Source organism: Varanus komodoensis, unplaced genomic scaffold, assembly GCF_004798865.1.
Source record: "Varanus komodoensis strain SLA01 unplaced genomic scaffold, ASM479886v1 scaffold25, whole genome shotgun sequence".
In the NCBI taxonomy this organism is placed as follows: domain Eukaryota; kingdom Metazoa; phylum Chordata; class Lepidosauria; order Squamata; family Varanidae; genus Varanus; species Varanus komodoensis.
The window spans coordinates 155725-166012 of NW_025335661.1; the positions used below are offsets into that span (position 1 = coordinate 155725).

The following is a 10288-nucleotide window of genomic DNA, read 5'->3' on the forward strand; positions in this document are numbered from 1 at the left end:
GGGTGAGGGTAAGGGGGAGGGGGGGGGGGGAAGCAAAAATTGTAGGTGAGCACCTCAAGAAAGGGGCAAGCCGTTGAAAAATATAGAAAGGGGGAGGGGGGGGGGGGGGGGGGTAGCAGAGGATGCAGATAAAGATTCTTCAATGTGGAGAAGAATTGCAGCAGGAAAAGATGATTTCTATATAAGATTCATTAAAAGTCAGCTTTGGCTGAGGGACGTGCAGGGGAGCAAGGGAGACAGAACACACATGAGAAATTAGGAATACGTAGGCTGGGAGCGATGCACCTTGGAATTGAATTATAGGCATAGTGGCTGCCAGCAGAAATCATAGTGGCTGAGCCAGGAGGGCAGAAATCACACTAAGAAACTGCTTGAACATCTGCTGGGTACTAAAATACTGTAAACTGTGGCAACCACAGAGGGTTGTTACTGTAACATGTGAACTTGCCCACTGTATTTCTGAGCCGTGGAAACAAAGCACATCTATAGCCACTGACTGTATTTTTTCTCTCCCTGAAAGAGGGCAGAGACAGGCATTCAAATGTAGCAAGAGAAACAAAGGGCATAAATGTCGACTTCTGAAATATTTAATTTTAAATATTAAAGTATTTTAATTCTACAGACTATGGAGAGACTTGAACTACTTAAAACAGTCTCAAGGTATAGGCACAGAACTACTGAGCAGCATAAAATATTTCTGCATTAAAATACCAATAAATGTACCGAATATGTTAGAGTGCAATCACAAATGTAATCAACTACATGTATATAACTACATTAAATCAAAATTTATACCCCATCCATGAAGGACAAGTAAGCAACGTGCCATACATCCAAGCAACTAGTACAATGATCAGTTTATTGCTGACTATTTGCAAGGCAAACATGGATTTCCACTTACACATGCATGCTGGCATACAACAAAAAAAGATTATCCAAATTGAGAATGTGCCCATCTGAAGGAGTGCATTTGTTCTCCACTGTGACATCTCAGAATTAAACTGCAAGGAAAATAAAATTCATTATAATTTTTGCTACACAGTGAGATCTAGCCTTCAAAATAGTCTGGAGTATAACTTACATAAGCCCCAGCTAACATAGGGAATGGTAATTTATTATGGGGCTTGTAGTTCAAACCATCTGTAGTTCTAAACAGTTTGACTACTCCTCATTAGTTACTAGTATTAACTACTTTAAGGTTACTCTTCAGAAGAAAATCCCCATGAAAGGGAAAGAATAAGCACAGAGAAGTATCATTTTCAGTAAATATGCATTTTTAATCCTTCCCAAGATTAGTAAGCATACTTTGGTACAAACTATGAATCTGCATGTAATCTCAATTACACTGGAAGACTGAGATAAGGTGGAACTTCATCAATGGTGTGATTACATGAATCTTCCATGACAGGAATATCATAGGCATATAATTCTCAATGTAGCACTTGCATTTTCAAAGATCCAAGAGTGTACAGTAATATAAAAAATATCCCACTTGCAAACACAGCATATCAAAGAGCCCCCAACATCTTTAAGCCAATGGGCATATTTAGAATTTTGAGAATGATGTAGAGGTTCTCACAAAATGGCTCCCATGGGGGGGGGGGGGGGACTTGCCAGTGTATAAAATAGCTAACATACTGGGCATGACCAGTCATAAAACACCCAGAATGATGTGATAAGATTGACTAAAAGAAAAGTAAGTTTCCAAACACCTAAGTACAAGGCAAAGGTCTCAGGTCCAAAGATAAAACCACTCTTAATGGAGTGTTTTGCTCCAACATTATTTCACAAAAAATGAACTGATATAAGCTCAAATGTAAGTCCTTTGGCCAAGAAACCTGAGCATAAGACAGAGATGAAGTCTGAGCCCCTGATACAACAGCATGTATTTGTCCCATTATCCGCCCAAGATCCACAATGGTTTTGTCAACCGTGTTGAGTCCTCGATTGCAACATCTGATGAAGGTTGCTGCAGTGACCTATAAGGTTCTCTGGACATAAAATTGGCAGGATGGAAATTACGCAAAAAGCAAATTTCTAAAAGCACTTTTGTCAACATTGGAAGCTATTATTACAAATAAGAAATATCCACAACACAAAAACGATAGGATCATCAAGCTTTCCATCTAACGACGTTTTCTCCCACATATTTCCTGCAGAAAGTAGTGAACCCAACTGAAAGCTATTAAGAGTATTTTTATCAAGCAAAACTCCCTAACAGGATTAAAGGAAAGCTAGCAATGCTTCCGTACCAGGATGTCGACAACCCTCTCCGTCGGTCTAACCTAGGAAACAACGATCCACACAGGTCCATCCAAGTCGAAAGCATCCCCGCTAACTCTCATCAGACCCCCTTTTGTATTCCATGAGACGCTTCCCTCTTTGTCTCATGCCGAAGGAAGCAGTGAAGAAAATTCTTTCCTCACCGCTAGAAGGTGCAGGACTAAACCCGACATAACTTCCACTTCCCTTGCCTCAGCCATGCGCTGCCTCTCTGCGCATGTCCAAGGCTTCTTTACAGGAACGTCTCATTTGCGCCGGACTGGGACATTATTAATTAATAGATGGTATGGCCTTTTCGTCTATTATTGTCTCGTTCTTCGTCTGTCTGAGAAGGTCCAGAGAGCGTGAATGAAGCCAAACTCGGGACGAAAAGGAAAAGAACAGAAACCGCCACAGAATGCTTGTAAGCGTCTCCTCTCAACAGCCCTCCCGTTACAGGCATCATCACAGACGGCAATGCGAAGGGTCCTGGTGCGGGGGCCACGCTCGCGGGTCGTCATGGTGACAGAGGGGCGGAGACTGAAAGATGGTGCGTACGGCTATTGCCATGTAGAGATACGTCTTTACGGTTAGATGGGAATGGGAGCTTAGAGAGGAGTTTTAGGGGAGGGAGGGAGCTGGAGCTGGAGCAGAGAACCAGGTGAGAAAGGACTCAAACAGAACTTGTTCGTAGACTTCTCTGTTTGCCAATAAAACGTACCAACTTCTCAGGTGTGGCTTTCACGTCAGTGATTCCAGAGTTATTTTCAGGCAGTCCCGTATGTGTGGATACATCCACATAGAGGCTGGCGCTCTGTTCTGCACATGTAAGCGTTTCTATTTTAAATAAGTGACGTTTCTCCAAAATAAAAGGCTACCTGGTATGTCAAACCTTCAGCCCCAAAAGGTTCACTTGAGAGGGTTGAAAATGAGTTGAGGTTCAATCCCAGGAATCCGAAGCTGATTCTCCGCGAAGCCGCGAGGGCAGCTCTACGGCCAGCGGGCGGGCTTGCAGCGAAAGTGACTCCAGCCGCTTTGCAGCAGCCCAGCTGTTGCCTCCAACTGTCCTTCCCTGCGGCTCTTTCTGGCTGCCCCACCACTTATTTTTTGGCGCCCATCCTTCCTAATTTATTCCGCGCCTGCTTCCCTGCCAGCCGGTTTTCTTGCATCACCTGATGCTCAACGTCATTCTGACTGAAAGGAAAAACAAGGCGGAAGGGGGAAGAGAGCCGGCCGCCCCTTAGCCTCTCAGGCTGGGCTTTTCGCCCTGCGCTGCCTTGTGCTGTTGCCACTGGGTAAAGCCCCGGCCAAATTTGTACCCCACTGACAGCGATCCCGACTCCCACCTTCGCCCTCCGCTGCGCCCCAGGGGATGAAAAAGCTGCGCTTAGCTGCTGAGAATCTTGTAGTGCTGCCTGGTCTCAACTGCTTTTATGAAATAAGACACTAGTTACTCACTAGACATAAATGGGTGGGTAATCTTCTGATTGAGCTTATAGAGAAGGAGATGTCTTACGTTGCAAAGAAGTGTGGCATCCGATTACAGCCTCCATCAATTATTTTAATCTATGAAGATCAGCTCAAGAGTAACCTGCGCAAGCGCATCATGCCAATTCGAAATTTCTCCAAATTCTCAGGTACAGCATGCATATTTGGCTAACTTATAACTTGCACCTACAACAGCCATTTGATTTCTCCAGGTTCAGCAGCATGATTTCTCTGAATACAGTGGATGGGGAGCCACCAGAGAAGCCTATTGCCCATATGTAGAGCTTGTGGACTTCCTAAGAGGCATTTGGTTGACTACTGTGGAAAAAGGAGTGCTGGATTAGATAGACTTTTGGTCTGATCCAATACATGGCTTTTTTATGTTCTAAATAATCAAGTGCAGTTATCACTTCTCCACTTCTAGTAGATCAACTTGTAGGTGGTGAGTTACTTTTGCTCCCAGAAAGTAGTGCCTAAACACAGTTTTGCACACTATTACATTTGTATGAGAAAGGTATTGCTTTTGCCATTTAGTCCCCATACTTTGTTGACCCATAGAATAGAAGTCAACATTTCTATTCACAATTTGGGTATTGGAGTAAGGGAGTTTACAGCATATTTCTTTGTTTCCAGGAGAAGACACAGGGATGATCTGAAAGTGTAATCATGAGTTTTGGTCTGGAGTCAAACTGGAAAACCTGGTTCCTGAAGGAAATGTTTTCAGTGCATGGTGCTGATTAGCTGGACCTCAAAATCCCACAAGTTTTGCATTTAAAATCAATGTTTTAAAAACACACCCTAACATGGTCCAGGAGACAGGGTTTTCCCACTCTTGTTCCTCATGTACCACATTTTAGAACTTGCTGTTTCCACCCATTTAATACCAACGGAAAGTGACTATGCTGACATGTTTTTCCCCTTCTCAGGGCACAAAGAGATAAATATATCATGAAAAATGTTTGCAGTGGACTTTAAAAAATAAAATGTGGGCATCTAAAGTACAAGGGGAAGAGTGAGAGTTATGGCAGAGCCAGCATTCAGTCCACTCAAATGCTTGTCTAATTACGAAACTAAGCTCTGCCCAGCACAAGAAAATGTATATAAACATTTTTATATACATAAAACATACAAAAACATTAAAATCCCTCAGGACTAAGCACATGAGCAGAATTTATTATAGTAGTCATATTCTTTCTTTGGCAGTCATTCTTTTATTGCCTTTGTCCACTGTACCTAGCGGAATAGTAAAATTATCTGGTTTATGCAAGATTCTCCCCCCCTCCCCCCGGTTTTACATTTGTGTAGCCACACCAATATGCAGCAATGAGGCTTTCCCCATACTGTATTGTTCAAATGTGAAATCCCTAGGCCCTGCCACATAGGGTTGTTTTGTTTTGTTTTTGTGGGGAGGGGTGCAGGTGGGCAGGGGCAGAATATTCAGGAGCAACTTTTAGAAGTTCAAATGGCAAATGAAAGGGCCGAGTTACCATTTATGAAACAGGTAGAAAATAAGTTGTCCATTCTGAACTGTAGCAAGGTTTATATCACACAGATGGGTGGATGGGAAGGATAGAAAGCATGCAGAGATAGTAAAGCATAGGAAGGATCAGGTTAGAAAAATAGAATTAGATACAGCTACTTTCAGTCAGTGTTTATTCACAGCTGAGAACAGTTTGATCTAACCCAGGATAATAACCTTGGTTGAACATCTATAACAAATCACAAACACAAAAATGTTCCATAATTCTGCTGCATTCTATTTCATTCTTTTCTGTTCAATTTTCACATCACAAACATGAATCTGCAGCCTTTTTGGGTGGCAGAGTGGTCTTTTTACACAGGAAGTAAAGAGGAAAATTAGCTGAGAAAGAAGTTTTGAAGAGATCATACATTATCTGATTTGCCTTAGGAAAAATATTTAAATGCTTATTTCCTAAATGTATTGGAGTTTTATTTTTCCCTGTTTTTTTTTTTTTTTTCCATTTGGTGCAGACTGCAGCAGGGCAGCAGAACAGCTAAAGAATAATCCCCGGCACAAGTCTTATTTGGAAGGGGTCTCACTGAAACAGCTACAAAAATTATACCATTTGCTGAAATGCCATTTGAGGGGACAAAGTTTGGCTCAAAGTTTAGAGCAAATTCAACAAGAAGAAACAATTGACCCTGAGGAGGATCTGAACAAACTAGATGACAAGGAACTAGCCAAAAGGAAAAGAATTATGGATGAGTTATTTGAAAAGAACAGAAAAAAGAAAGATGATCCTGGTTTTGTCTACAATATAGAGGTAGAGTTCCCTCAGGATGAAGAGCTTGAAGCCTGTGACTGGGATACAGAATCAGATGAGTTTTGATCCAGAGTAAAGCTTTGGACTCATGGTCACACTGGGAATACTTGAGTCCCTGAAATGTGCCCCTTTATATTTTTACAACAAAATTTGATTAATATTGTCATTGAGATGCTACATTTTGTACAGTCAACTTGAATGGAGGAATATATATTTTTATATTTTGTCTCAACACATTAAAATATAAAAAGTGTTCTGAAATACTGAATGAAAAAGCATACCCAGCTCAAAGAGATTTACCAAGTGTGTGCTAGTACTTTGTATTGGTACACACCCTCATAAAAAAAATAATGGTTCTGCCTCTGCAGACAAATTCAGCTTAGAATATCTACTTTTAGCAATCCTTATATATGTAATTTATGTCCTATTTATTACTTCATTGTATTGTTTGTTCAAGAAGGTAGGATAGTAAAGCTTGTTATTTAAACTTCCTGAATTGCAGCTACCTCTCTTGAGGAAAATACTGGTATATTTACTAAAGTACATATTTATACTATTACAATGTCATACCAAATGCAAAGTAGTAATTCTTTTAAAAAATAGTATGTTCTTCCCATTTAAATATCACTTTCTGCAGGTGGGGCGAATCAACATTATAATAAAAAGTGCAATGTTTAAATATGGAGTTAAAAGCACTTCAGGATGTTTTCAAGTTTATTGGTGCTTGTTAAGTTATAGTATCGAAGTCAAATTAGTCTTGTATGTGCTGCAAATATGAAAGTTTTATCATAATACTGGTTTACCTTCACAACCTGTTCCCAGCACTAAATGGTCAAATTTAAAGAAACAGGTGATCAATGCAGTAATTTTGAAAAGTGAAAAGAATAATGTTGACATAATTCAAAGATATCTGATAGCCTGATCTTCCTGTGTAGGAAGAAATTGAAATTACAGAGATATGTTTCTACCTATGTATTTTTAAGAGCTTTTCAGGTGGATCCTTGAATACTATAATAACTACATTAGTTCCCCCACATTGGCTTTACTTCAGCAGATGGAAATCCAACAAATGCAAGAGTGCCAAGCCAATTTGCAGTGAGGTTTGCTGGGGCTGAATTGTCCCTAATATCATAGGGGACTTTGCTGATGCTGAGAAGTGCAGCTGCTCCTCCCAGCATTGTCCACTTGCTGCCCCTATCCTGCTGTTATCTCCAGCTTGAGAAAATGGTGGGGGTACCCTAAGGGGAAGGACCTGAGACAACCACAGCCATTCAAGGAACTAAAAACACTCCATGGGCCAGAGATTCCACATCCCTGAGCTAAAGCAACGTGAAACTTATAAAATCACCTGATACTCCTCCACTGATTGTAGTCTTCTTGTTTTCTGTCATGGACTACATTCCTAAGAGCCTTTGCTAAGTTCATGTTTCCCTCTTTGTGTGCTAGAATATCATAACCCTATATTTTAAGAGTGTATGTGATAACACAGCTATCCTACTGCAAGATTGCTGTCATGTATTATCTGCCACTGAACTATTGCAAGTTTTGGGAATATCACATTATCATCATGGGATTATCTAGCATATCCTACAAAAGATAAAATGGAGTTGGGGCACACTTTGATTATAGTGAAAAGATCTAGAGCCAATATACTTCATTATGATGCTTTTGGCTGACTAGTGTTTAAATTGATTCTAATTCTCTCAGCTGGAATGCAATCCATTTGAACAATTCCAACAGAATTTATTTTCAAGGGAGAACCTTGTCAGTGTTTTTCTTCCCTGCTGCTCCCTGTGTTGGAAGAAAGAATACAGTGTTCCCTTCCTTAACACAATTTTCCAATACACAAATCTGGGACTAACTGCCTTATACTGCTACATGGCTTGCAATATTCTGCTGTGACATCAGGGAAGTGCACATATACATCCAATGTTTCTTATTCTCCAGTAATTTTCTGTAAGAATTTGGGGTCTACTGGATGGAGAGCCTCAATCAATCCTGCAGAACATAGACACACTTACCTCAGCCCAATTCTCCTACCTCTCATAGCTTCTTCCAGCTCTCCTTTGCCACTAAAGGATTCTACGATGTGCAAGACAAAGGAATCAGGCCAAGAGAATACATACAGATAGTGAGGTTAATCTAAATATACCACAATTTATCAGTACATTCAAAATGTACTATCAACAATTTTTGTATTCACTATTCATAGTCAAATTATAAATGAAAAATATCTCTAATATTTGGTCTCCAGATGGCAGTGTTTTATTACTAGTTAGTTTTGGGCAAATTTCTGTACTTGGCAGGACTAATCACCAAGAATCTATGTCTGAGCAAAGAGCAACTTTGAAAACAATTTACATTGCTATCCTTGGGCACTACAATCACTGGTGTTTTACAGCTATTAGAAGTAAATTATCTCTATTTGAGGGAGAAGTATTTTAAGTAAGATATGTAGCTAACTTATGATGGAAAAGCCCTTCTGGCCACTTTCTTTATCGGCTAACACATAATCAGAATAAAGAAAAATATTAAATGTCAGGCCGCATTTGTATTTATCTTAAAGAATGACTCTTTCCTTTATTAATTGCTGTGGGACAAAGCAAGCTAGATAGAGTAAGCAAACAGAGTCCATTTGTGACATCACCCTACCCAAAACTGCAGTACAAATTGTTTTGTTCAGAGTAATGCTCAAACTGAAAGTATTGAAGGGAGAGTAGAAGAGACACTTCTGTATCACAAATGCATCCCCCCACCACCCAAATGGGCAAAGGATACTTGTTTCCACAATATTTACAAATGCATCTTTCTATGTCTAGCTCATATAGAGAGGAGACTGCTATAATATAATTAGTAACACAATACATTCCACCATAGCAAGGAATAAAAGGCTGTGACCAATTGACTCTTGTTTCTGCTTGGTCCGCTTGTCCAGGTGTGCCTGTAGGCCCCAGCTCTCCCCTTCATACAGTTTTTTGTATTTAAACTGGACTTGGACTGGCCTACCATTTAAACAGAGGGATGTCCCTTATAATGTATGCCATATGGCCATTCTGAACAAATGACAAGGAAGCCTGAGATAAAGGGTCAAGAGGGCAGTGGGAAAAAAGGGAAGGAAAGGAGAAATTTCAAGATTATATGACACTAGGAAAACACCAAGCAAGGCACCTAAAAATAGGAAGCATGTTGCAGATGGCAGGGACTAGAGTAGACCTTAAGGTTGTACAGTTTCAGAGCAATGCAGTGTTGAACTCTTTTTGCTCACTGCCATGAATTTCTTACTCCTTTTGCTGGTGAGTTGGGGAGAAACAGAAAATAAGGTAGGACAGAAATGTCTAAGTCCATATAAAAGAAGGTGGAGTAGCATTCACCTAGCCCACTTTATGTGTGCATTTTCCCAAGCATACCCCCTCTCAGCACCTTTAGTGAGCAGGAACTGCACCCATGTTCTGAATAGGAGAGTGGCCTGGACATAAGTTTCACCCCCACACACACCAAAAATGTTCAGGAATTAATAAAAAATGTTTAAAGCATTTAATTCAAGAGTCACAGCCCCCCCCCCCCCCCCCCCAAAGTCTATTCTGTGATCCTCTTGCTTGAGAGGAATCGCTTATAGATTCTGAAAATACACTATAAAACAAAGTAACCTCATGGCAAAAAGACGAGAGAAAAGCTACTGGAAAAGAATCGAAGGAACCTTTGAGTTATAGGCAATCAGAGGCAGGTTAGCCAAATGCAAAGGGAATATGTTTTGTCAGCTGAATGCCTCTTACGTACAAAGCAGGGGCTGTACAGATCACCCATGATCTGATGTGGACACTTGTTGAAACTGTAGAGAAAAACGATGAACTTTGGGCATAATGTAGTCACATGAAGGCTGCTAGGCTTTAAGATGCAAAATAAGTAAAATATACATACATGTGACCATGCAAGATATTCTTCAGCCCTGTAGTAAAAGATCTCCCTTCTCACTTCCACCACAGACTAGAGCTGGGCAGAAAGCACACACACTTCAGTGAACTAGGACAACTGTGGTCAATACTGCATTTCATTGCTATTCTTCCTCATAGGCTTGCAAGCTCTGCTCTGTGGGGCCTGTTGTATTTCTTCTATAAGTTTCTAGCTGGTAGAAGTTTAGAAAAGATACCAAATGTCTGTACATGCCAGTAGTGACAGAAACTGTATCTGCAAAACTTAAGCCTTTGAGAAGGGCCATACAAGAGCTTCCTGTCCTCCGAGCTTGGTGTTATTGC

General features: G+C 40.5%; 2 protein-coding genes across 3 annotated transcripts in view; one reads left to right on the forward strand and one right to left on the reverse strand.

Annotated features, from left to right (window-relative positions):
* The window catches only part of PIGX (phosphatidylinositol glycan anchor biosynthesis class X), a 10287-nt gene extending 7819 nt beyond the window's left edge, over positions 1 to 2468 (reverse strand). Inside the window, exons 1-2 of the mRNA XM_044433070.1 lie at positions 2253 to 2468; positions 902 to 1001 (exon numbers count right to left, since the gene is read on the reverse strand). Of these exons, the coding sequence (XP_044289005.1) occupies positions 902 to 989 (88 nt within the window). The 5' untranslated portion in view covers positions 990 to 1001; positions 2253 to 2468. The remainder of the gene's footprint in view (positions 1 to 901; positions 1002 to 2252) is intronic.
* Positions 2469 to 2796: 328 nt separating this feature from the next.
* On the forward strand, positions 2797 to 8576 carry CEP19 (centrosomal protein 19). Of its 2 annotated transcripts, none has more exons than XM_044433072.1 (3): positions 2797 to 2812; positions 3762 to 3899; positions 5743 to 8576. In XM_044433072.1, the coding sequence occupies exons 2-3, from the start codon at positions 3770 to 3772 to the stop codon at positions 6099 to 6101; spliced, it is 489 nt and encodes a 162-aa protein (XP_044289007.1). In that variant the 5' UTR covers positions 2797 to 2812; positions 3762 to 3769; the 3' UTR covers positions 6102 to 8576. The 2 variants fall into 2 exon arrangements, with proteins under 2 accessions (XP_044289007.1, XP_044289006.1); XM_044433071.1 differs by lacking the exon at positions 2797 to 2812 and adding an exon at positions 2834 to 3089.
* The last annotated feature ends 1712 nt before the right edge of the window (positions 8577 to 10288 follow it).

Coding starts and splice junctions, on each gene's coding strand:
- CEP19 (XM_044433072.1), top strand. CDS start 3,770: ATGTCTTACGTTGCAAAGAAGTGTGGCATCCGATTACAGCCTCCATCA. Junction 3,900..5,742: donor AAATTTCTCCAAATTCTCAG/GTACAGCATGCA, acceptor CATTTGGTGCAG/ACTGCAGCAGGGCAGCAGAA.